The sequence below is a fragment of the Anabrus simplex genome, chromosome 6, assembly GCF_040414725.1.
Source record: "Anabrus simplex isolate iqAnaSimp1 chromosome 6, ASM4041472v1, whole genome shotgun sequence".
NCBI classification, from domain to species: domain Eukaryota; kingdom Metazoa; phylum Arthropoda; class Insecta; order Orthoptera; family Tettigoniidae; genus Anabrus; species Anabrus simplex.
Genome location: NC_090270.1, coordinates 234,178,145 through 234,205,229, shown reverse-complemented (window position 1 = coordinate 234,205,229; position 27,085 = coordinate 234,178,145). Strand labels below are relative to the sequence as shown.

At 39.5% G+C, this 27,085-nt stretch overlaps 1 protein-coding gene across 3 annotated transcripts in view; it reads left to right on the top strand.

Annotated features, from left to right (window-relative positions):
- Positions 1-26,773, top strand: part of LOC136875681 (ribosomal L1 domain-containing protein 1) — a 161,799-nt gene extending 135,026 nt beyond the window's left edge. For all 3 annotated transcript variants that reach the window (XM_068228101.1, XM_067149235.2, XM_067149236.2), the window contains 3 exons: positions 7,601-7,783; positions 10,171-10,383; positions 26,467-26,773. In XM_068228101.1, coding sequence (XP_068084202.1) covers positions 7,601-7,783; positions 10,171-10,383; positions 26,467-26,685 — 615 coding nt within the window. In that variant the 3' untranslated portion in view covers positions 26,686-26,773. The remainder of the gene's footprint in view (positions 1-7,600; positions 7,784-10,170; positions 10,384-26,466) is intronic.
- Positions 26,774-27,085: the final 312 nt, after the last annotated feature.

Genomic DNA, 27,085 nt, shown 5'->3' with positions numbered 1-27,085 from the left:
GTGTTTAATGTCACTTGCTGCTCTCGTGGCAGTATGTAGCCTTTCCTTTACATGTAGTGAGAACAGGTTTCCTGGTATGTCAAACATAATTCTAAGGTACCTCAAATTTGAGACAGACTTCAGTTGCTGGTCGCCAGTTCTGAAGGTTCCTCGCTTACCTCCTCTTCGGAAGATCATAGGGATATTTTCTTCATTTATCCTCTGCTCATTTCTATCTGCCCATTTTATCACTTTGTTATAGGTGGTTTGTAGATTTGTCTCGGAGATTGAAGTCAGGGCCATGTCATTGTTGTAGATGAGCAGCTTTATATTTTCTAACTCGGCTTCTTTTGTTGTCTGCCGTGCCAATAATCAATCAATCAGTCACCACTGATCTGCATTTAGGGCAGTCACTTAGGTGGCAGATTCCCTATCTGTTGTTTACCTAGTCTTTACTTAAGTAATTTCAGAGAATTTACCTGTCTCGGGTGGAGAACTTTATAAGGGTCTTTTTTGCTTTTTCTTCCTCTTTCTGGAACAATTTTTGAGGGTAACTTGGGAGAACCTCAATAGTTTGCATTATTGGGCTTGACTTGGTGATGCTATCACTAATCACTAATTTCTTCCCAGTTAGTAAGTAGGCTAGTGATGGGTGGGAACAGGTGAAACATCATCGCAATCATCGCTAGTTCCTCAGACAGGATAGTTTATGTGAAAAGCTTTAGTGTAATAGATTTTTTTTTTTTCGTGTGGCTATTTCTAGCCGAGTGCAGCCCTTGTAAGGCAGACCCTCCGATGAGGGTGGGCTGCATCTGCCATGTGTAGGTAACTGCGTGTTATTGTGGTGGAGGATAGTGTTATGTGTGGTGTGTGAGTTGCAGGAATGTTGGGGACAGTACAAACACCCAGCCCCCGGGCCACTGGAATTAACCAATGAAGGTTAAAATCCCCGACCCGGGACCCTCTGAACCGAAAACCAGTACGCTAACCATTCAGCCAACGAGTCGGACAGTGTAATAGATATAAAGATGGCATGCATTTTACCTCTATCCTATTGAAGACATTAGTCTGTTTGAGTAGCTGATCTCCCTCTCCTGAAACCAAATTGGGAGTGAGGAACTTTATCTTCTAGGTGATTTCTAAGATGCACGCTTTAGGAGTGTGCACTCTGTTGCAATCCTTCTGTACGAATTGGGCTCTACTGTACAACCTTTACCCTTATATAGCATTGTTTTATTGTGGACTTTGTCCAGTGGTCTGTTACTTTCTATCTTAGCGCAAGTATTCATTTAGAAGTTGAATTACTGAGTGAGTTGGCCGTGCAGCTAGGGACATGCAGCTGTGAGCTTGCATTCGAGAGATAGTGGGTTCGAACCCCACTGTTAGCAGCCCCGAAGATGGTTTCTCTGTGGTTTCCCATTTTTCACACAGGCAAATGTACCTTAATTAAGGCCACGAACACTTCCTTCCCACTCCTAGCCCTTTACTATCCCACCATCGCCATAAAACCTGTCTGTCGGTGTGACATAAATCAACTTGTAAAAAACAAAATAATAAAAATTAATCGTTGAATTATTGAATTCTTTACAACTGGAATAGTAGCTTATAGATTGTTCATTAAATATGTTATTTAAACCACATACTTTACTAATTATTCTTCAGGCTTTGTAACTCATAGTTTTTACTTCTTCTTGAGACTTGAACCCATGAAAGTTGTAGAGGGAAGTACGAGAAAATTGACAGCATGTGTATTTCTCAGTTTTAGAATTGCACTAGGATGCATGTCCCAGACATACATTGGCATGTTCTCTGGAAACTTTGCCTACCTTGGGTGGAGAACGTTATAAGGGTCTTATTTTGCTTTTTCGTCCTCTTTTTGTGTTTCTTCAAGTGAGCTTTTTTATTATCTTAATTGGCGTAATGTTCTAGCCTTCCTTCGTCCCCTGCACTTTTGCAACATGATTTCTGAAGCGCCTTTTTTCACTCTGAAGCAGGCAGCAGTGAACCAGGGCTTAGCTTTATTCTAACTGGAGCTGATAGAGAGTATGGCTTTCTCTTCCAGCTTTATGGCAGCCTTGGTTAGGTTGCCACTCTGTAATGTTGCAGTTACAGCTTGCTTGTCTGGTTTGCTCTCTACTGACAAGTCAATTGTCGCACTCATTTTAATGAGTTTAGTTTCTTGGGAACAGACTGTGTATGGGCAGGTGTTTTCTCTTACTTTCCGTTATCACATGTTGAAACACTGGAATAAATTTGGAATTTATAAATACAAGATCTGTTGTACTCATGCTGTTGTAGCATATGTAGGTATAGTATTCTATTATTTGTTGTTGACTAATGTTGGCCCCTCTTCCTCTTTGTACTTCAGGACTTTGTTGACACAGATGTTAATTCCCATAAGGAACCTGAAATATTTGTCCAGAATGAGTAAATTTATAATACCAATGTAATTGGTCCGTTATTGGACATTATAAATTTACCAGCTAACTCATACCTGGTTACTAGCATTTCGCATCAGTGTGCTAAATTAGGCTCATCAGTTGGTAAATAGCACACCCACCAAGATGCATGGCTAGTGCATACCAGAGAGGCCACTGCGTAGACTACTTGGAGCCACCGGCAGTGCCAATGCACTGTGAGAGACATTCTCATTTCCAAAAATTGATGCCCACCTGGCCATCAGATGACATAGATGTTGATTCCCATAGGGAACCTGAAATACACTATGTGATCAAAAGTATCCGGGCACCTGGCTGAACATGACGTACAAGTTCGTGGTGCCCTCCATCGGTAATGCTGGAATTCAATATGGTGTTAGCCCACCCTTAGTCTTGATGACAGCTTCCACTCTCGCAGGCATACGTTCAGTCAGGTGCTGGAAGGTTGCTTGGGAAATGGCAGCCCATGGCGCTGCACTGAGGAGAGGAAGCGGTTGGTCGGTGAGGCCTGGCATGAAGTCGGCGTTCCTAAACATCCCAAAGGTGTCTGTTTGATTCAGGTCGGGACTCTGTGCAGGCCAGCCCATTACAGGGATGTTATTGTCGTGGAACCACTCCGCCACAGGCCGTGTATTATGAACAGGTGCTCGATTGTGTTGAACGATGCAATCGCCATCCCCAAAGTGCTCTTCAACAGTGAAAAGCAAGAAGGGGATTAAAGCATCAATGTAGGCCTGTGCTGTGATAGCTCCACGTAACACCACCGCCTCCGAATTTTACATGCTGGCAGATGACGTTCACCAGGCATTCGCCATAGCCACACCCTTCCATTGGATCCCCATATTGTGTACTGTGATTCGTCACTCCACACAACATTTTTCCACTGTTCAATCGTCCAATGTTTACGCTCCTTACACCAAGCGAGGCGTCGTTTGGCATTGACCTGCATGATGCGTGGCTTATGGGCAGCCGCTCGACCATGAAATCCAAGTTTTCTCACCTCCCGCTGAACTGTCATAGTACTTGGAGTGGATCCTGATGCAGTTTGGAATTCTTGTGTGATGGTCTGGATAGATGCCTGCCTATTACACTTGATGACCCTCTTCAAAAGTCGGCGGTCTCTGTCAGTCAACAGACGAGGTCAGCCTGTACGCTTTCATGCTGTACGTGTCTCTTCACGTTTCCGCTTCACTATCACACCAGAAACAGTATACCTAGGGATATTTAGGAATGTGGAAATCTCGTGTACAGACTTCTGACACAAGTGACACCCAATCACCTGACCACGTTCGAAGTCCACGAGTTCCGCGGAGTGCTCTATTCTGCTCTCTCACGGTGTCGAATGACGACTGAGGTCGCTGCTATGGAGTACCTGGCAGTAGGGGGCAGCACAATGCACCTAAGATGAAAAACATATGTTTTTGGGGGTGTCCGGATACTTTTGATCACGTAGTGTATTTGTCCCGAATGAGTAAATTTATAATACCAATGTAGTTGGTCCGTTAAGTACATTATAAATTTTCCAGCTAACTCATTCCTGGTTGCCAGGGTTTAACCCAAGTGTGCTAAATTGGGACTTAGCACACCACCCAACTGACGAGCCTAACTTAGCACACGAGGGCGAAACGCAGGCAACCAAGAATGAGTTAGCTGGAAAATTTATAATGTCCAATAACGGACCATTATATTTGTATTATAGCCTACTCCTGTCGATGAACAGGGGGTTTGCTCAAAGCTCCATCTGACAGGTGAATCGTCATCAACAGCATCATGAGCCCTCACTCCATATGAACATTGCAGAGAAGTTTGGAATTAAATCCAGCCTTTTGGCATGCAATCTGGTGATTACATAGAAATTGTATACCATCATCTCTCCTACCCTGCCAGCCAACTTTCTGATGGTGAAACTTTTTTCAACCAACAGGACTCGAACCAGCTAACCACGGTGTCAAACCATATAGACTTGACACTGTAACAATCATGGCCACCAGGTGGACTTGGTACGAGCTGTTTGATTCCAATGAAGATTCTTGATGATGTTCACATCTTTACTGTTAATCCGTATATGTTTCAGCTGTTGTGTAAGGATATTATGTTTAATATTGTCAAAAACATAATCATTAAGGCAAGCAAAGACAGTTTGTTGTTGGTCAAGGCATTTTAAAATTAATACTTGGATGGACACAAGTGTATCCCTACTACCCAGACCATTTCTAAATCCAAATGGAATTTAACTGATGTTTCAGTCTATTTTTCTCCATAATTGAGAGGAATTTTCATGGAACTTACCTGTCTATAAGGAAATAGAAATGAAGAGCCCTAGAGGCAAGAAACAGAGAAGCGAAAGGAGGAAAAATAATACGTGAAAGAGGGGAGAAAATTGGAAAAGGGTAGAAGAGGAGAGAAGCCGGGCTGAGTAGGTCAGGTGGTGGAGCACTAGTCTTCTGAGCCCAAGTTGCCAAGTTCGATCCCGGTTAAGTCCAGTGGTTTTCAAGGTGCTTGGATATATCAGCCTCGATTTACTGGCTCGTAAGGGAATTCATGTGGGGCATCTTGGAAAATCTTAAAAGTAGTTAGTGGGACGTAAAACCAGTAACACTTATTATTATTATTAGGGAAAGGATGTTTAGACAAAACATATTTAACCAGGTTGAAAATGTCTTCTGCCCGTACAATAGTTCTGCAGTGTGATTTGCATAAATATTAGCGATCTGAACTATCAGTACTCCTAAAATATAACTTGCTCTTTGTTCGAATATGTTTGCATTTTAACCTATTTGTGCCTAAAAATCCTTTCCCTAATTGTTCTTAAAGAGGAGAGAATGTGGTAAGATGAAAGGACATTGGTGGGGTGTGTTTTCTAGCGAGACCTGCCTGAAGGCTAAGCATTCTGTTTTGTTTGCAGATAGAAGAGTGTAGAGCTTGCACATATCTTCTATCCTAGTGTTCACTGTACTTGTGGTAACTGAATGTTGATAAGTAGATGTCACTTGATTGTTAACACAATGACAATTGTGGGTAGAGTAGAGAAGCAAGGAGAATGTACCCCATGTCAGCTCAGGGACCATTTACACACAGTAGAGTAGACTTGTGGGGAGACTCTAAAGAAGATTTTCAAGAACAAATAAACTCCTGGACAGAAGCTGGAATATGTACTCATCTTCAGCCAAGAGAAAAGTGAGGTTATGGTCATGAAAAGATACGAACAACCAGTGGGACACATTGAAATGGAGGGGAAACAACTACAGATGAACCATCAGTTCTTATATCTTGGAAGTGTTATCTCTGATACTGGTTCTATAGACAAGGAAATTTCCCACAGAATTCAGTCAGGTAGCAACTTGTACAAAATAGTTAGACATAATATGGAACAAGAAAACACCAACAAAATGTAAGAGTCATATATGAAACCTGTTACATACCAATCCTGAACTTTGGTTGCTAAACATGGACCATAAGAAGTAAAGATGTCAGTAGAATCCAGGCAGCAGAAATGAGATTTTTCTGTAGCATGATTGGTAAGCCATAGAGGGACAAAGTCCGTAATGAGGAAATCCGCAAGCAGGCTCAAGTTGTAAGACTGCAGGACAGAATAACATCACAGCAGTGGAGGTGATATGGATATATGCAACGCATGGAACAGATTACCGAAACAAATGTATAATCTAAAACTTGAAGACAAAAGACCAAGACTCGGGTACAAGGACACGGTGAAGACCGACATTGAACAGCGTACTTTGAAAAGCATTGAAGGAGGAGAGAAGTTCAGAGATCGGAACTGGTGGAGAAGTCTTGTTCGCCGACCCATCGCCTAAGATGTATGTATGTAGGATAGACTGTGGTGTTTAGTGGCTTCAGTTTCTTTTTGCACCTTCGTGTCCATAGCAGGGAACAGTTTCATTCCCGGATGTATGAATCAGCTGAACCAGAATTATTTTATTTCTCTATTTTCAATCATTTTAGTTATATGTACATTATTTTTTTTTTTTTTTTGTTGCTTAAACTCGTTCACTCTGCTGAAGCCCTCCTTTTCCATTCTCTCCATGATTTCAGCCTCTGTGGGTTGCATCATATTTTCATTTTTGGAGTCATTACTCCCTAAATTCCATAAACACTTGTATTTGCCAAACAGCTCTAAAAGTTGTAAAATTTCATCTTATGTGAATTTAATTTCCACACTTAAATCAAAAGGTAACACTGACAGAACATGATTCCAGCTGAAAAGACTCTTAACAGCTACTCTACTCGCTTGAACTGGATGACAAGTGGTGGGTAGTGAGTAGGGTTACTTTGCTACATGTCGTGACTACTGCCACTCTGGATGGGGGCAGAGGAATACAATATGGTCCCCTGCTTTTCATAAGATCCGACTGAAAGGGGATCTAAGGGCTCTCAACTTTGGAATATGGGTTGGCGATCACTGTTCCTCTAGCTAGTCTAACATTCCTTCTACTTAACTTGTCTACTTCCTATTCAGACAGCCTTGGCTAACTCTTGTTCGTTTCCCTGTTTGTACTTCTTAAAACAATAATCACCACCATTCTACTCACAATTCTACCGGGTGAGTTTATGTGAGTAGTTACTCTACCAAGTACTCACCTCATTCCTCTACCAGTCCGCCTCCACGGCTAAACGGTTAGTGTGCTGGCCTTTGTTCACAGGGGCCCCGGGTTCGATTCCCAGCAGGGTCAGGAATTTAAACCATCATTGGTTGATTTTGCTGGCACGGGGACTATGTTTCTTCATCATTTCATCCTCATCATGACGCTCAGGTCGCCTATGGGCGTCAAATCACAAGACCTGCACCTGGCGAGCCGAACATGTCCTTGGACACTGCCGGCACTAAAAGCCATACAACATTTAATTTCATTACTCTACCCATATAAACCAGCCTTTTGGTTTGCTCTAGTTTGTTTCAAGTAATTGGAAAGGAAATTTGTTTAAGGACACAAAGGAAAATCATCACACTTCTTCTCCATGAAAGGCTGTAATGCCAAAAATTTTTGAACTAACCAATTTATTTTGTCTGAATATTACTTACCATGTTTTTGGCCTGGGAATCCTGTTTTAAAGCATTTCCTTAACTTGTTGCTCTTAGCTCTCCTACCCAAATATTTTCAAAGGTTGTTTGTTATATTTTTGTCTCATTATGTTTATGTTTAATTTGATCTTTTCTGTAATAGAAAAAGGGAAACAACATGAAGATACGAAAGAAGCAAGAGAAGAAAACTCCATCCAGAAAAAACGTACGAACATTATCTACCAAGACTACAGTGGAGGAGAGTATAGACAATGAAGTGGATGATGATGATGGAGGAATAGAAGAGGATTCTGAAGATGAGATGGACATCATGTCTGTTAGTCAGGTGGGTACTGTTTAACCGTCACCCTCGTTGAAAATCTTATACGTCTATGCTGATGACATATTCTGTGCAAATGTTGGTGATGGAAGAGGAAGCTATGGAGAGTGTAAACGAGGATAAACATGACAACACTGAAGGACAGAGGCACGCTGCAAATTTCCTTGCATTTACTGGTATGTCATTATGTCATTAATCATAGTTCATCTACATCACAGAAAGCTTGTTTGGGGAATGAGCATCTGCACTCATTGAAGGAGGCACTCTTAATTATCAGTCTAGAGCGCAATGGCGAAAGGAAATTTTGATGATGGTAGAGTAGGGTTACTTTACCACATGTAGCTGAATAAACAGAGGAAAAAGGGAAGAAAGGATAAGATGGGAAGTGGTACAAGATAAGGAGTATGAGAGAAAAAGAAAAAGGAAGCCAACAAATTTATTTGTATAGTGGCTGGGGAACAAATATATTTAAGACTATAAATAAAGGGTGGAAAGCTTGAAAGCAAAATCGGGACACAAGCAACGAAAAATACGGTGTCGAGTCAGTGTTTAGAGAAATAGCAATAAATAGTGACTGACAAGAACAGTCATAAAAATGAAAATCCACAGCCTGTTTCCAGTCATCTGACCGGGTCAGGAATGGAATGAAGCCCCATCTAGCGGTGAGGATAGGAATTGTGCCGGCTGTCGAAGCCTGTCACACTCCTCTGCGGCAATGATTAATGAATAACAGATGAAATGAAATGGTAATGGAGGGTGTTGCTGGAATGAAAGATGACAGGGAAAACCAGACTACCCGGAGAAAAACCTGTCCTGCCTCCGCTTTGTCCAGTACAAATCTCACATGGAGTGGCCGGGATTCGAACCACGGAACCCAGTGGTGAGAGGCCGGCGCATTGCCGCCTGAGCCCCGGAGGCTCTCAATCATAAAAATAGATCAAATTCCACAGCTTTACATAGATGGGGTCTGTCCTCTTCAACCCTAGTTCTCTTCATTTCCTTGTTTCTGTTTATAACATTAGGGGTAAATTGTAGGTTTTTAATCGTGCTGGGGAAGTCGGTCAGGAAAAGAATTAATTAATTTATCTTTGGGCGTGTAAGTCAAGTGATGTATTTATTTAGGTATGTACATAATATTAAGAACTTTGAGAATTATTTCTGGAGGAAATTCCTTCTTAATCTCTTTATTTTTGTTATTCCACTCCCTACCACCTTTCATTTACTTTTAACCACAACGAGAACAGCTTTATGATCACATACCATCTGTGACTTCAGTTTCTCCACAGAGCTCACCTGGTTTTATCAGTACTATGTCAAGAATATTTTTCCCTCTAGTTGGTTCAGTCAATTTCCAATTCAGTTGTCCATCCCAGTTTAACTTATTTATTGGTCATTTTTTCTGTGATTTGTATTACCTTCCCACTTAACGTTTGATAAATTGGATCACCGGCTACACTGATGTTTCTTTTTGTCGTTCCCCACATAAGCTGATTATCTTATAAAATAATTCCAATTAGCATAAGTGCAACTCTTTCCAAGTCTGTATACCTCAAAAACATCCAAATTGTCTTGTATCTTTAGAGATGAGCCTTACACCCTAACATTAAAATTTATGTGTGTGTGTTTCAATGAGAAGTTTGCCAGAGGCCTCGGATTCCATTTTCATGGTAGTCTGGATTCCCTAGTATATGATAGTCTAGTTGCGGTCTATTGTAGGCACCAGTGGAGTGGTTACCTAATGGCTTATCGATGAAATTCCTCTCACTACTCATGTTTGCACTTGTTTTGAGTCCAGCTCTCACCAGATGGTTAGTTCCAGAGATTTGTTTGCTGCCATACTTATTAGGTGAAGAGGTGGTGACGTCCTGCCACTCGCTCCAAGTACGAATGTGAAGAGTTTTTTTCCACTAGATTTATCCATTCTCTCAGTTGTTGGGAAATGGAAAAGCCTATCTTGCCTTGGAGACCACTGATTGCGTGTCATCTGCTACCCCAAGGCAGGGGCCCTCATTGGGCGCTCCTACACGGAACCAGATACATCCAGGTTTTTAAATAAGTTTTTTACTCCCACCCCTCCTCCTTCCTTATCATTTGCATGGTGACATCCCGGGTTTGGGAGGAGAATCGGCGGAGTTACTATTATTATGTTTAATACGCATCTGACCTCTTGAGAACAGTTGGATGGTAGCTTCAAGTAGTCTCACCATACCTTCTAAGTGGTTCTTCTCATGGTACAGCTGCTACACCTCATTCATACATTTTCTCTGCATTTTAAGCGTATCCTTTTTCCTTCTTCTTCCTTGTTCACTGTCAAACATATCTTCATGTGTGGTTCCATTATTTTCTTTGATCAGTGACTTTGTGTAATACATTTTCTCTTTGGATTGTCACAGATCAATAAAGAAAAGAAGAGTCCAGGAACTAGGGCCACAGACCTCCTGTCAAAACAGAAAAAGAAGAAGAAGAAAAAATCTCAAGTTCTAAATGAGGAAAATGATGATGATAATGATGATGATGATGATGATGAAGAGAAAGAAATTGAGGATGCAGAGTCAGCATACCTCTCACAGATGTTCCAACAGCAAGAAAGCAGTAATATCTCGGAGGTGAGTTTTTTTAAGTAAACTCTTTCAAGATTAAAAATATTGTGTACACCTATTCAATACAAAATATATTTTTAGTGGTTAAATTCTACATGAATTAAACACACCAGAGGTGTAAGGTGAGTTTTTTATCGCTGTGCTATGCAAAGAACTTCTTTTTAATGGAGATGTATTCTTCCTACTGTGTGTTCAATTACATATTTGTGAGCTAATACATTGAACCAGAACAGATTTAAATTATACCAACAGATTTTATTGGAACCTACTTGCAGAGATGACAGTTGAGGATTTGTTCATGTTTTCTAATCTTTTACATGTTTTTCTTTTATACATTAGTCCAGTCTTCTTCAGCTCACTGTCATGTTACTGTCATCATTATTAACACTTTGACTACCAGGAAGTTGCCAGGGCATTTAAATCTCCAGCACAGCCATTTTGAAAGTGTCGCAGCCTGCCAGTCCTACCTTCTGCACTGTGGAACAAAAATATTTACTACTATTTTACGCTTTGAAATAATGTGAAAATTAGAACATACCTGGGGAAGGAATTCTAGAATAATTTTAAGGTGTCATATATTCCAGGTTGCAGAGGGATGCTGCACTTCCTGCAGTACCATCGTGTATCCAATACTTTTTTTTTTTCTTCAAACTACATCTTGTCGAGTCGGAGTCAGTTTTCATTGGTGGGAATTTTAGCAGAACGTGTTGATTCATTTTTCTATTTAGACGTGATGGCGGATCATTAGCTGGTGCCCTTTATGGGGGGGCCTGGTGAATGGAATGTGGTGAAGTGGATGCTGGTCATGACGTGTTAGAGAGGGCTGGAGAGGTTGTTCTAACTGGTCGGGGCTGAGTCTGGGACAGGGGTAGGAGGTTTATGACCTTCAAGATAGTTTTTTAAAAGTTATTATTATTATTAATCATATACAGTCGTATCAGCACAATATTTTTTAAAACATAACCGGTTTTTGGACACTAAGGTCCATCATCAGTGTGACAATTTAAATTTAATTCCACATGAGTGTGTCGTCAAAATTAGTTTTGTAACCTCCTTCTAAATTCATATTGTTTGGGTGTTTCTTTATTTCGATAGCCTCACGGATTTTCCTTTACAGATTCCAAGGGATAGCTGCTAGGATCAGCAATTCTTGGATGCCTATCATACATAGATTAATACATATGGACCACAACATACACATGCAGGACGAACCTCTAATTACATAACAGCGTGTGCAAGTCCCACTACCTGGCTGTGACACATACTTTTCCAGAATTCTCACGAGACAGCCAGGGGCTTACGTCAGCCAGAAAGTGTAGGATATATAAGATCAAGGTCAGGAACCACCCTTGTAGTGTGATTGCTGCGTGGGAGACTGATTACCTCGCATCAAGTAGGGGTTTTTCAGTCGCATTGACAAGAAATATTGCAGTGTATTTGAAACGTCGGTAAAGTGTACGTAATGTACAGAAAACAACACGGTTCAATCCGGTAAAAGAACTAAATAATTCTATACACCGTGGAAGCTTCACTTCTAATTTTAATGCTATGTTTGAAATTAAGTAAAAATGTGATAACACCTCAAAATACGGTACTATAAATTGATTTATTTATTAATTTATTTATTAATTTATTTATTTATTATTTATTTATTTATTTATTTATTATTTATTTATTTATTTATTTATTTATTTATTTATTTATTCATTCATTTATTCATTTATTTATTCGATAGCTGCAGCTTAAGTGCAGCCAGTATTCGGAAAATAGTGGGTTCGAACCCCCACTGTCGGCAGCCCTGAAGATGGTTTTCTGCGGTTTCCCATTTTCACACCAGGCAAATGCTGGGGCTGTACCTTAATTAAGGCCATGGCTGCTTCCTTCCCAGTCCTAGCCCTTTCCTGTCCCATCATCACCATTAGACCTATCTGTGTCGGTGCGACGTAACGCCAATAGAAAAAAAATTATTCATTCGGAACAAATATTTCAGGTTCTCTGTGGGAATCAGCATCTATGTCATATGATGGCCAGGTAGGCATCAATTTTTGAAAATGGGACAAAGTCTCTCATAGTGCATTGGCACTGCCGGTAGCTCTAAGTTGCCTACGCAGTGGCCTCCGCGGTATGCACTAGCCATGCGTCTTGGTAGGTGTGCTATTTACCAACTGATGAGCCCAACTTAGCACACTGAGGCGAAACGCTGGCAACCAAGAATGAGTTAGCTGGAAAATTTACCGTATTTACTCGCGTATTAGGCCCCTTTTCCCCCCACTTTTACAGCCAAAAAAAGTAAGGGGGGGGGGGGTGTCCAATATGCGATAACCTCAAATTTTGTGCAGTGAACACACGACATCTAGGCCATAAAGAGCTATAATTTGTACATGTAAACATTCTACACTGTTCTTTAACAAAACCTATGAATGTATTTGAGTTATACTGGCTATTTTCATTGGAAGGCAGTATTTCTAAATGTTAAAAGTCAATAAATGGTGAACACTACTTTTAGCCCTACTTATAAAATAATTATCCATTTTAGTTACTCATATCACATCATTCGTTCCTCTGAGTTCGTCAGGAAGGGCCGGACTTATAAACTCGCTACAAAGATTTGTCTCGCTTCATACTGGACCCCATAGAGAAAAGGGACAAGATTATCGTATTATCACATTATGCAATATTGATACAAAAGAAGTCAATGGCCAGTCTTTCGTCTCTGTCAGTTGAGCAGTAGGCCTACTACACAACAAACCTGATCACTGCTTTCATTTTAATTGTCTTGCGCCGCTAACTTCCCTGCTACCGGCGTGTCGTCATTCCAAGTGATGTCATCTTCACTGCCACCTCGTCAGCCACGCACTGCAACTACAATCAAGACTGAGAGCATTCGAGGTCCCGACTTTTTGAACCTTTCAAAAATAATTTTTTTCCCGACTGTAGAGTCCAGACTGTGTGAAGCTATTCCCAAATGGTTTCTGGAGATAGTCTTTGATATTCCCAGCTGGTGTATTTGTAGCAGAAGCCACTCCTTGTGAATAAAGCCATGTTGTTGAAAGCTTTCCAAACCACCAGCTGATAACTAGGGTATGTTACGAGTTGTATATCCGAATGTAATACATAGTGACTGGAAGCATTCTTTTGATAACTGCAACTGTTGAAAGACAGACCCTTATTTTTTAAGTATATTTCATGCTTATTTATCTACATTTATCACATCAGGATTTACTTAAACAGCTGTAAATGAGATAAGGGAGACCGCATTGTTTAGGTTTGGTATGGTATCGCCCGAATAGTGCCAAAAGTTCCAAGATGGAAAGAATAGAAATAAATAACAGGAAAGTTAGCCGCTTTTATGGATATCTACAGGTGTAGCGCAAATGCGTTTTATTATCATAATGTTTAATTTTGTACTTTGTTGTCTCCCATTTTTTATTAACGCATACCCTATAGGTGGGCCGGCACAAGGTTGCACTTGACAGTTGTAAGTCATGTTGGCAACACTACAAAAATGAAATGAAGAACGTCACCCGCCAGTCAAAATCACCAATCCACTACTTTTTATGTCAGATACAGTTACGCATTTTATTCATGTTAATTCGTATTTAATGCCGTATAGTGTTCATAATATTTTATTTGCCTACACAAATATGAGCATTTAAAAGATATTATAAGGTTTAAGCAAGCTACAAAATAAATACGAACTATTTTCAGTTGATTGTTGTTGGCAATATAGGTAGTATAGTGGTGCCATCTATAAGTAGCTTGACTGCTGTATTGAAGTGTTGCCGTTTTGTCTGTCGCCGCTAGCACGTGGTCAGGAGTGATACGAGCGTTTATGAAAGTTTTGTTTTCATTTTGAGATACTTGTGAAATTTTATTTTAACGAATGCAGTGCGATGTCTCGGAAATGACAACATAGTCATGAAGCGCGAAGTGATAATCCTTTGAGCCGCGGAGTGTCCCTTAATAGTCAGGCATTAGAATTAGTGCGGAGAACTCGTGAGTTTTACGAGAGGGAGACGAAATTCGTACGCTTGTATAGCCGTCTCTCCGTTCCTGTAGATCATGTTGTGGATCGCATATCTCAAACATTAGGGCTTTCAAAGAGTACTGTCATTCAAACAGGTGTTCGCCTCCAAGAACAGAAGGAAAAAAGTGACTGGGGGTACATAGCAATAGCGAAAACGGGGCTGATAGTAGGGACTTGTTTCACAGCACTCCGGGAAAGAAACGAATTAAGCTATCTCCTGTAATAGGAATTAATTCTTTCCAGGCTGATGCAATACGAAGACACGAGTACGATTTTTACAGCTCAAAGTCCCTTCTATCATTGTTATGGACAATGCACGTTACCACTCCGTAATAATGGACAAGACCCCTTCTTCGAGCGCCCGTAAAGAACTGTAAGTGGAATGGCTGCAGTAAAGAAATATCCCAGCGCATATGTGTATGACTAAATTAGTCGACACCGGGCGAGTTGGCCGTGCGGTTAGGGGCGCGCAGCTGTGAGCTCGCATCCGGGAGATAGTGGGTTCGAATTCCACTGTCGGCAGACCTGAAGATGGTTTCCCGTGGTTTCTCATTTTCACTCCAGGCAAATGCTGGGGGTGTACCTTAATTAAGACAACGGTCGCTTCCTTCCCATTCCTAGGCCTTTCCTGTCCCATCGTCGCTATAAAACCTATCTGTGTCGGTGCGATGTAAAGCAAATAGCAAAAAAAAAAAAAAAAATAGTCGACGAGGTAGCGAAGGAACAAGGGCACGAGGTTATTAGGTTGCCGCCGTACCACTGTCACTTCAACCTCATTGAGTTGTTACGGTATGGGGTGAAGTAAAACATTACGTACGCACTTATAACACGTCCTTCACACTTACTGAAGTGGAAGGACTGTTCCGGGAGAGTATTGCTCGAATGGATGCGGCTTTCTGCAGGAAGAAATTTAGCCATGTCGCAGCATTCATTAATTCGGCAATGGCAATACATGGCATCATCAGTGACTCTCAGGAGTTGATAATCTGCCTAGACGATGATGACAGTGACAACGAAGGCGACGGTAGTGATGGCAGTGAACTGGAGGGTATCGAGCCTCTGCCTTTGTGAATCAGGTATGAAAATAAGGTTTCTGAATTTTCGTAAATTTTATAGAATTTACTTGAAACATTTTGTGTTAGCACCGGCGTATATTATTCTAACATTTATTGGTGAAGGTGTATATGAAGTGAGATCCTTGTCGGCCGATTTCTTCCGTGTTTTCTAACGTCGCAATAATAAGAACTTCGTAGTATATTTATCTCGTATAATTTTGTGTGATGAATAATCGGTGAGTTGAAAGTTCAATTTTTGTCGGCAGATTTCATTTGTATTGTGTATCATCGCGATGACATTAAAAACATTTCTCCCATGTTTTTAAAAACACATGTGTCGTGCAAACAGCTGTTGTTACGGCGGCAACATCGCTTCGTGCGCCATTGCAGTGTGACCAATATTGTGCGCAGCTGTCATGTGCAACCTTACGCCGGCCCACCTATAGCATGTTTTGTTTGGCGTCTCCAAAAATCGTTGAAAGTAAGTGGGGACATAAAAAAATTATTATTTGTTTGGTACGTTGGCGAGTAAAACAATTGTGACTGGATTGTTTTTATCACGTTTTAAACCTACTTCTCTCCCAAAAAATCCCTATATTGGCCCAAGTTACGAGATATTAAACGATCACTTTGTTAATGATCTCGCCTGCCTATATTAATAGGCCTAGCATCAATCGTAAATATTTCTTAACTAAAGTAAACTTGTTTCCTCATATCGAGGTGATGCAGCTTTTTTTAGACAGGCCCCCTAGTGGAAGGGAGTTGCATGTACCAATTTTTACCGCAAATCAACCTTCCTGCCATTCATAAGTCTCTGGTAATACGGTACAGGAAATCAAACTCAGGCTCCTGAGAATGGCAGCTAATTGTGCTAACCGTTACGCTGGTGACATTCTTAACTACAAAACACAGATCTACCGCATGACTTTGCATGTTTTCATTGCGTGAGTCGTACAGACTAAACTATTCACAAAATTCGTGTGATGTCATCAGAGCTGCATAAGGCTTGTAGCTGCTTCAAAGCGGAATTGTTGTTCTTTGATGAATTAAACAGCAGAGGTCAAGATAAAGGGAACTACAACTGAGGATATAGCTATAGAGAGAGGCGTGTAATAGGGCTGTATCTTGTCCCCTCTTTTTTAACATTACTCTGAGGCTGTGTTCACAGAACCTGTTGAAGATATTAATCTAGGCATCAGGATCAATGGCAGTGTTATTAATCTCTGCTCTGCTGATGCAGTTGTGTTAGCCAGTAGGTGTACTGATCTTCAAATTATTATTAACATTGTAAGAATCAGTTCAGCATTTGGTCTGTTCATGAATATCTGTAAGACCAAGCTGATTGTATTTTTGAAAACACATAAGCAGGCCTTCCTGTGCATCAACAACACAGTAGTTGTTTAGCAAGTGTCACCCTTAAAAATATCTTGGGACTATAGTAAAATGAAATGGCGTATGGCTTTCAGTGCTGGGAGTGTCCGAGGGCATGTTCAGCTCGCCAGGTGCAGGTCTTTTGATTTGATGCCCGTAGGTGATCTGCCCACGAGGATGAAATGATGATGAAGACGACACATACACCCAGACCCTGTGCCAGCAAAATTGAACCATTGATGGTTAAAAATCCTGACCTTGCCGGGAATCGAACCCGGGACCCCTGTGACCAAAGGCCAGCACGCTAACCATTTAGCCATGGAGCCAGACGGGACTATAGTGAATATGTTCAACAGTGTGAGGGTCCTGTTCACCAGCTCTGAGTTACGTTGTGATGCTTTGTTTTCCCTGCTGCTCCGTATGGTTTTGAAGTCTGGATGCTCAGCCCCTTGCTAGAGAAGTGTATTGAAGTTTTTGAAATGTACAGAAGAATGCTCTGAATATCCTGGGTAGAAAGGAAGACCAATGAGGTTGTCCTCAACTTGTCAAATAAGAAAAATGAGCTTCTAACAACCATCAAAGAGTGAAACTTCAGTTACATCGGGCACATCATGAGAGGTGAACGATATGACCTTCTCCAACTCATGATTGAGGGTGGAAAGAATATTGGAGTAAGGTAACCAATATTTTTGGGGTTCAGAGTAGAAGATACGTTGGGGATAGGAAACCACAGATAATAAAGAAATTACAGTTTATTGGATAAACACTGCAACAAAGGGAATTTAACATTTCAAAGATACTTTATCTTGAAATTATGGCAAATGCTCAGATATAATTTAGTTCCGAAAGAATACAAGAGTTTAAATCAACAATTAAAGTTGTTGAACCATCAAAATACAAAAATATGCTTGAATTTGAGCCTAAAGTGCCACTGATTAGCACCAAGGTAATTGTCACACGAAGGGAGTTAGATCAAAGTCTAATAAAGCTAGAAGGCAGCTTAAAGCTGCATCAAGATAAATTACATGAAAACCAACCATAGCTTTAGTTAATAGAGAACATGAACAAAGGGAAAGCCTTGATATATTAATTATATTCTTTGATAAAGTTTATTTCATCACAAAAAGAGGGGGAGAAAAAAAAGATGCAGTAAAAACAGCTAAGTGAAACTTTAGATCAGAACATGTGATTGACAAAATGTTGATAAAACTTTCATAGATAAAGGCCTTCAATTAAAAGATCTGTTGAATGCACAGTTTCAAGAGGAAGAGTGAAAACAGGTTCTTAAGGACGTCAAAATTGAATACTTAATTCCTTCTTGGCCAAACAAGTTTAAAATAGGTGAACTGTTTCATTTTCTTAAGTTCTTGAATATTCCATAAGACTTGCTGCAAAGATGAATTTAAAAAGTTGAGGTTAAGAGCATTTACTTAGTAGGTATTCCACCAACTGAAGTATCATTCTTGTTATGAATTCATGTCCAGTCTGAGGAGACTTGAGTTTCAGTGGAAAGATTAAGACTGGTCACATAATGTGATGTCCAAGCTCAAACAGCAAGTGGCGATGCTAGCTGCTTGCTGCAGAAACAAGAACTGAAACTGTAGTGGTGGTTTCTTGCAAGAAGGTGAGTCCTTATATTTGGAGGGCAAAGGTGAGCAAGCAGGGGAGGGTTGAAAAGAACTAAAAACTTAAATTTCACAACGGAAATAAGAATAAATATACCAAATTTAAGAAAATTAAACAGCCTTAAAAAATTTCAGTATAAAAATTTGAATAAAAAATCATAGGACTATTTTTTAAAACTAAATAGCCAGTCACAAAGCAAAAAGCAATAGAAAACCACAAAGGAGCAGGTTACATCATCTGGTACCTATCGCGGACAAAGTTGCCATGGACGTGGACAGTACGATGTGGTACGTAAGAACCACTAAGAAAATTAAAGGATTTTATGACTACATATTTGTCAAGTAATCTGCTGAAGCATCAAACAGTGAACCGCCGACATGATTGCACGCGTTAACAGATGGCTCATACATTACCTAATGATTAGTAAGGCAAAATGAACACAAAAAGCTGTAGGAAAGCGTTCAAAAGTACAGATAGCGGGAAATATTAAGAATTTCAGCCATAAATCGAAAGATACCATGACATGTTATTCAAATTTTAGTGTATCTTAAGAGTAACGAAATTTCAAGAAACTATTGAAAACATAACCTAGGCTTGTAGAAATGGTTAAACTTTCAGTATTTTTGTGCGGAAAGAGGGGAAAATTGAAGGCCTAGAGAAATTCCTGGCGGGAAAGGATGAACTTCAGTCGAAATCTTTTGATCCAATGTTTCATGAGTAATCATAAATCACCAGCCTTCATAGGGTGACAGTGACCTAAAATGAAGGAAATAGTAATGTATCGTATTTTGACCTAAGAAGGAGGAGGATCCCACTGTTGGTAGCCCTGAAGATGGTTTTCCAAGGTTTCCCATCTTCAAACCTGACAAACACTGGGACTGTACCTTAATTAAGGCCACGACAGTTACCGTCCCTATCCTGGCCCTTTCCGATCCTTCCATCACAAAAACCTTTGATTTCGTATTGCATTATTAAACCACTAGATAAAAACAAAAAAAAAAGGGGAGAAGATAATAATGTATTGTACAATTCACTGAAAGAAAATCCCATTCAGTCGTCTTTCATTTCACCAGAAATATCAGTGTTAATGGGTTAACCCTTTCTCATAGACATTGTTTGACATTATCTAGCAAAACCTGGAGTAATAAATTGCTTGTCAAGGATAGTTGCAGAGTATCTTCACAAAATAATTCATTTTGTAAAAACCATTGAAAATATATTTTAAATTTTGCAACAAGGAAAAATACACTAAACTTACTCTAAACTGATACAGTGATACCCAATTACACACAGGATCTCCCAGTTTTATATAATCCACAGACGTGCCAAGTCTCCCGATTTGAGCGGGAGACTCCCGATTTTTCATCGTTCCTCCTGATCTCCCGATTTTCAGAGCAATATCCGTAATTTTCGTATTATTTTAAATTCCCGCGAATTTCCTCGTTCTATCGTTATATGGCTGAGTATGGCTGGTCGATATTAGTTCTAATAATGATACCAGATGGCAGTACGGGGCACGGTGGTCAGTCATGTGCTGCTCTTTGGTCTATATAATACAGTAATTCTCTTTGCAAGCGACTCAAGCAAGTAACATTCTCTTCGGAGTAACCTAACCTCAGAAGTAGCACACCATATTCGTATTACCCGGGGCAAGACCTGCAGAAGTGCTTGTGTTGTGCCTTAATATTTGTTTTGGCCAAAATGTCAAAAATGAAATATGATGCAGTGTTTAAAAGTGGTTATAAGGAACAGTTTCCGTGTTTGAGTGAATCCAGAAAGGGACCAATTTTCACATTCTGTACTATATGTAGGTGTGATTTTTCAGTTGCACATGGCAGGAAATGCGATATACTCAAGCATATGCAAACAAAAAACATAAGGAGAGTGTCCAGTGTGTAGAAGGAAACCAGAAACTGAACTCTTCATGTAAAAACCAAGATGTAAATCCTGTGACGAATGCCGAGGCGTTATTTAGGTCATTTATAGTAGAACATCACCTGCCTGTAAATTGTGCCGATCACGCGGGACCTTCGTTTCGCAAAATGTTTCCTGATTTGGAAATCGCTGAACGATATGGGTGTGCTAGAACGAAAACGGTGGCTATCATTACAGAAATGTGCATGGAAGAAAGGGCGAAAATTGTATCACATTTGCAGGTGAATGCATTTTCTGTTGCTACTGATGGTAGCAATAAAAGCGACTTAAAGATATATCCGATTGTCTTAACATTTTTTAGGCGTGAGCTCAATGAAATTCAGAGTTGTCTACTCTCTGTGCCTAATTTAGAAGGGGATGCTACTGGAGCTAACATTGCCAATCTTTTGCTCTCAACTTTTCGGGAATTCTGCATTCCATTAAAAAACTGCCTAGCTCTTGGTGTTGATAATGCTCCAGTAATGGTGTGGCAGGATGTTTGAAGTGGGAAAATAGTAACATAATCATCGTAGGCTGCTCTTGTCACCTAATTAATCTTGCTGCCGAGAAGGGTGCGGCGATTTGCTTGCCCGTAAATGTAGATGAGGATATAATTGATATATTTTATTATCTAGAAAGGAGTTCAAAGAGGAAAGGAAAGTTCAGAGAATTTCAGACTTTACACAACACAGAGATCAGGAAAATTCTGAAGCATGTGCCTACTCGATAGTTATCACAAAGGTGTTTAGATGGGATTTTGCTTCAGTGGGACAGGAGCAAAATTGTGAGTAAGGATTCTCAGATGGAACTTTGAAGACTTACAAAATTCCAAAGCACAGTTTAAGTGCAGATCTGTCTTGTTTGTTTGAAAACGTTAAGGATTGTCATAACATTTCACCTCACTCCTTAGAAAAAAAGGAAAACCCAGTCGTCAGTTTCACTAAAAAAAATGAAACTATTTATGACACTAAGAGCCATGCATTGTCACGTGAAGAACGACTTTTTATGTTCCTTTCATCAAATTTACATAAATCTTTCTGCATTTTTCTCTCAAGTTTTATGGATATCTTTGAGAATCCCACCGTAGCTCTTCAGTCAAGTATGCTGCACATCCACTTATTGAGGTTAGTTTTGGAGGAACTATTGATGAATGTGATGGCAAGATTTGTGAAACCAGACGTTATTAAAAGATCCTCCTCTCTCCTTGATGTAAATTATCTTTCTCCAGCAAATCAAAAGGATGATTGTGATCTGATGATAGGGAACTCTGCGTTTGTTTTAGTGAACACCTTGAAGTCTGAGGAAAAGTGCATATTCTTTCTGTTAGAAAGTGTTTCTCTTCATCGTGTGACTACATGGTACACAAATTTCCATTCAAAGATGAAGTTTTAATTAATGCAGAAGTTGCAAATATTTCTGCTATAAGTAAGGCATCATTTTCTAGCCTTACATTTTTCATTAACAAGTGTCCGAACATTTTGACTAGTGAAACAGAACATTTGGATAAAGAAACTGATATTCTGCATTCCCAGTTCTGTAACTTTCAGCTCGAAGAAACACACCTGGCAAAAGGAAAAATTGATGTTCAGTGGGCATTGGTAGGTTAGATGAAATCAGCTGATGGTGTACTTAAATATGACAGACTTTCTAAGGTGATGCTTGCTATTTTATCAATTCCACATAGCAATGCAGAATGTGAAAGGATTTTTAGCAGAGTCACAAAGACAAAAACACAGTTCAGATCCTTGCTGTCTGAACAAACTTTGGAGAAACTTTTAACCTTGAAATCAGTTCAGCAAGGCAAGTGCTTTGAGCAAAAATTTAGTTCCGAGTTTCTGAAGAGGGCTAAGTCAGCTACTGGTGTGTTGAACAACAATTAGTTGTAATGTGATCCCCATGTTGAAGGATGAGAAGTCGCATGTTCCTACAGTTCAGGTATGTCCAATATTTAGTATTCACATGTAAATGATATATATATATATATATATGGGCAAATAGAATTGTTAATGAATTAAATTATAATGAAATTGTACATGTTCTGCCATCAGTGATGTGTCGTAATACGTTGTGATTCGCTGCGAAATTTCTCCTGATTTTTCACTTTTGAAAGTTGGCATGTCTGAATACAGTATAAGTCTGCTATAGTGAGTACAGCATATAGCAAGAACTCCATTGTAATGACAGCTTTTTCCTGTCTCTTCGAAATTCCTATATTAAACTGTGTACTATCCTTCAGTTGTTGCAAGAACCTAATCACTGATGCATCTGTTATTACAAGCGATTAAGCATGTGTTATATTTCTGTTCTCGATATTTATGCGCTCCAACAATTATGATGAATGCAGTCAATCATCTTCGGTATATTTTTCTTGCTATCTGTACTAGCAAGCTCTCGTAGACTGGTGTTCTGCAAACACAATTTGAAATGAAAGAGAACATGTTTCCGTAATACATGCATAAATAACGTGGCCGTAGCAGTAGTTAACTTGTTAGAAATAAAGGCTGAAGTAAACGATCGCTTAATTTTAATGCTATGTACGGAAATTAAGGAAGAATGTGATACACCTCAAAATACGGCATAAAGTGGATGACTGATTTCAGAGGTTAGTTCATTCATAAAACCTTGTTTGGATGTTTCTACAAACAAGGAAAGAGAATGTGTTAAGCGAGAAAACATACTATTGAATACACAAATAAAAACTATCCAACAGGGGCCGATAACCTAGATGTTAGGCTCCTTTAAGCAACAATCATCATTGTCATCATCATAAACTATCCAACTATCCAACAGTTATGTGTAAACACTTGATATGTTTTTGTTTTTTCTAGACATGCGTGCATTTTACGTCTTGTATGAATGGGTACGATGAAAGATATAGGCTAAAGATGAGCTGAGAGTATTAAGAGGCGTGAAAAACACGAAAAAACAAATACAAAAACCTTTTCCACTGGGGATTACTAAATAACAATAATGTATTAAAAAATGTGTAAAACAACGGACAAGAAATATAAAAACATTTGTGATGGGAGACTGGAATGCAGTGGTAGGCCAAGGAAGAGAAGGTAATACAGTAGGAGAATTCGAATTGGGAGAAAGGAACGAAAGAGAAAGTCGGCTGGTTGAATTTTGCACTGATTATAATTTAGTTCTTGCCAATACTTGGTTCAAACACCACAAACGACGGCTCTTCGTACCCCAGTTGATAAAGTTTTGCCATGGCAATAATACTTGTGTGCGGCGGAGTGTTGTCCTGATGAAAGATGACCTTTTTTCTTGCCAAACCAGGCCTTGTTTCGCGTATCTTTTCCTGTAGTTGGTCTAGAAGGTTTGCATAGTATTGCCCCGTAATTGTTTGGCCAGTAGGAAGATAATCTATCAGCAGAATGCCTTTTGCATCCCAGAAAACTGAGACCATAACCTTTCCGGCCGAACGCACTGCCTTTGCTTTCTTTGGTGGTGGTGAATCAGCATGTTTCCACTGCTTTGACTGCTGTTTTGTCTCTGGGGTATAGTAGTGGACTCAAGTTTCATCTGTAGTCGCAAACCGGCGCAAAAGATCTTGTTGGTTGCACTGAAAACGGGCCAGACTTTGTTCGGACATTTCCAATCTGGTGCATTTATTGTCCAATGTCAAGAGCCGTAGCACCCATCTTGCAGATAATTTTTTCATACCCAATTCTTCGGTTAAAATATACCCGTTCAGAAGACATCCCTGCAGCTTCAGCAATCTCCCGCACTTTCAATCGATGATCCTCCATGACCATTTTATGCACTTTTGCGATAAATTCTGGGGCCATAACACTTTTTGGCCGTCCACCACGCGGATCATCATCCAAGATCTCCAGACCAAATTTAAACTCGCTGGTCCACTTGGCTACAGTTGAAAATGAAGGAGCAGAGACCCCCAGTGTGTTCTGAAAGTCTGCATGAATTTCCTTTGCTTTCATACCTTTCTTTACAAAGTATTTAATCACTGCTCGAATCTCAGTTTTTTCCATTGTCACAAATCACTACGCGGGAACAACAACAAAGAGTCGTCACTGCCACACTCCTCCAGCTAGAGCACTGACGCGCCACGTGTTCACTCACAAAGGATGTGTGATTATTGCACGGGAACCTCGTTGTTCTAGCACTGACATCTAGCGGTGATTCCGTCAAACCGTCCTCGTACTAACCAGGAGACAATGTGAGAGTCCAGTACGCTAGTAGTATATAACCCAGGGAAAAGAGTTAGGGAGGGCATATAAACTGAAAGAATTCACCAATAATAATAATTGAAAGCAACATTACATGAGTCATTATCTCACTTGCTTTGAATCAGTGATTGTTTAACTGTATTACAGGCTTATACAGTTTATACACAATTTTTTTTTTCTCTCTCTCTCTTCAAAATTTGGTGTTGAAAAGTTGTGGTGTGGATTTTATTTGCATCAAGACTGGTACAGAGCTCCTGACTCTGACAGCTCTGGATTCAGACAGCCCAAGAAAGGCTGGTCCCCACTGTCGGCTAACCTGGGATTGGTGTTCCGTAGTTTTCCATTTTCCTGCAGAAACCTCAAAGTTGGTATTTTTCCATCCACTCTCTAAGAGGGTCATTTGCGTTGCGTCAGTTTAAGTAGTAGTGTTTGTTCAGGATGGCTAGCATAAGTTCTCATTACAAGTCGTTCACGGCTAAAGAAAAGCTCCATGTTATTGAAGTGGCAGAGCAAAATGGTAATTCCATTGTAGGAAGAAAGTACAATGTGGACAAAACTTGTAATGTGTGATGGGAGGAAAAATAAAGCTTGTCTTGAACATACAAACTGTAACTGCTGGACATTTTGTGGACAAAAAGCAAAGTTTCCAGAAATTTAAAACAGGATAAGCAAATATGTAACTGATAAGAGATGGTTTGGATGTGCGGTCATGAGTGAAATGTGTTGGTTGGAAGCTATAGCAATAGCTAGAGAATTGAAAATTACAGCCTTTAAGGTTACCTGTGGATGACTTGTGCGTGTTTTTTAACAAAATTTCTTAGGAAAACTAGCATTGTGCAATGTCTCCAGTCAATTTTCAAAAAAAAATGTGTGTATTTTCACAGATTAGCTGTCGGTTTGTGCCAGAGAAATTCTTACTTGCAAACTGATATTGCAGACCAGACATCAGTATAATTTATTGTACTATATCATTTAAAGTTTTCAATATAAATAATTACAAATACAAAAACTTTTCTTCAAAATTTTCCTTAAATTTAAACTGTGTGGATTTTTTGTCCATGCACAGTATCTTTATATTGATTATAAGTTGGCTTTGCATGTGAATAATGTGGACTGTGCTTCCTAAGCATCTTATTGTTCTTGCTATTTTACTTTTATTCTAGAAAGGACTCGAACCATAAATTACACATGTGAAAAATTGTTTCCAGAAAAATGTTTCATCAAAACTCATGAATATTAGGATATGATAGAAGAAAACTGACAGGCGGATGTTTAAAGAGTAAAATTCTTGGAAATTTCATGTAATCTATGTATGTTTACGGTCTGCAATCTGGTGATAGACATATGTGTAATTTATATTTTCCTCCAAGTTAATGTTACATACTTGAAACAAATGGTTCAGTAAGCAGAGATTTTTTTTTCTTCTCCTTTCATGTAGGAGTAAACTTTTAGCCATTCTTAAAACTTGTGATTAATATTTCGAAACTAATTTTTCATTATTGCTGTTTACTCCTATGTGTCGGGCCAAGAAAAATTTCACTGGTGCTTTTTTTTTTCTTCCACAAAATCATTTCACTAGCAGGTTTTCTCCCTGCAAGCCAGAAGTCGTCTGATTCATGATGCTGACCTAAATTTAATTTAAGCTGATACAAGAAGTATAGTTGAAGTTTTCATAGAATGTGTACCATTTGTATAGAGTAAAATTTCTTTTACACATTTTGCATTTATGCATTTTTAATCCTTAATTTTACTCTAATTTGCTTACCATAAGAACTAAATGAAGGCATTGTGATTCATTGTTAACTCAGTGGTTTACTTTAACATCATTAATAATGTTCTGAATAATGTTCTGTTACATTCTGCACCTGGATGTATTAATTTTTTTTTTTTTTTTTTTCAGGAATCAAAGAAACAGCCTTCTGGAGATCTTCAAGGTAAGAAGAAAAGGAGGAGGAAGAGGAAGAACAACAAGGTGGTTCTTGAAGCTACTGATGAAATTGAGAGGAAAAAGCAGAAGACTGTTAAAGTTGCTGCTGAAAGCAAGCCTAAAAATTTTGTGAAAATAAAGAAAAAGAACAATCTAAATGGTGCATTAAGAAGAATAAAAAATAAGAAATGAGGTGAAGTTCTGTGGTGATGTAAATGAGAAATTTGCTTGTTAATTGTTTGGCAAATAATGTGGTACAAATAAGATACTGTCTGTTTTATCAATCTAATTTAATTCTACGATGACCCCGTTGGTACACACACAATTTTATTCAACCATGAATGACTATACACTACTAATTGTTGTCTATTTACAACTTCTCGCATAGCAGGACTCCAGCTGGGCAGTCTTTAGCTGGAACGGGCTATAATCCTTATTGATAGGCCTCGCTTTCTCTTCAGCTCTGCATGCTCAGTCACTTCAACAGCAGCTGCATGCAGAAACACATGGTCTGGCAACATTCATGACACACGACCACTATTCCCTGGCTCGACTCCAAAGAAATTCCGCTACTCACACAATCCACACAGTG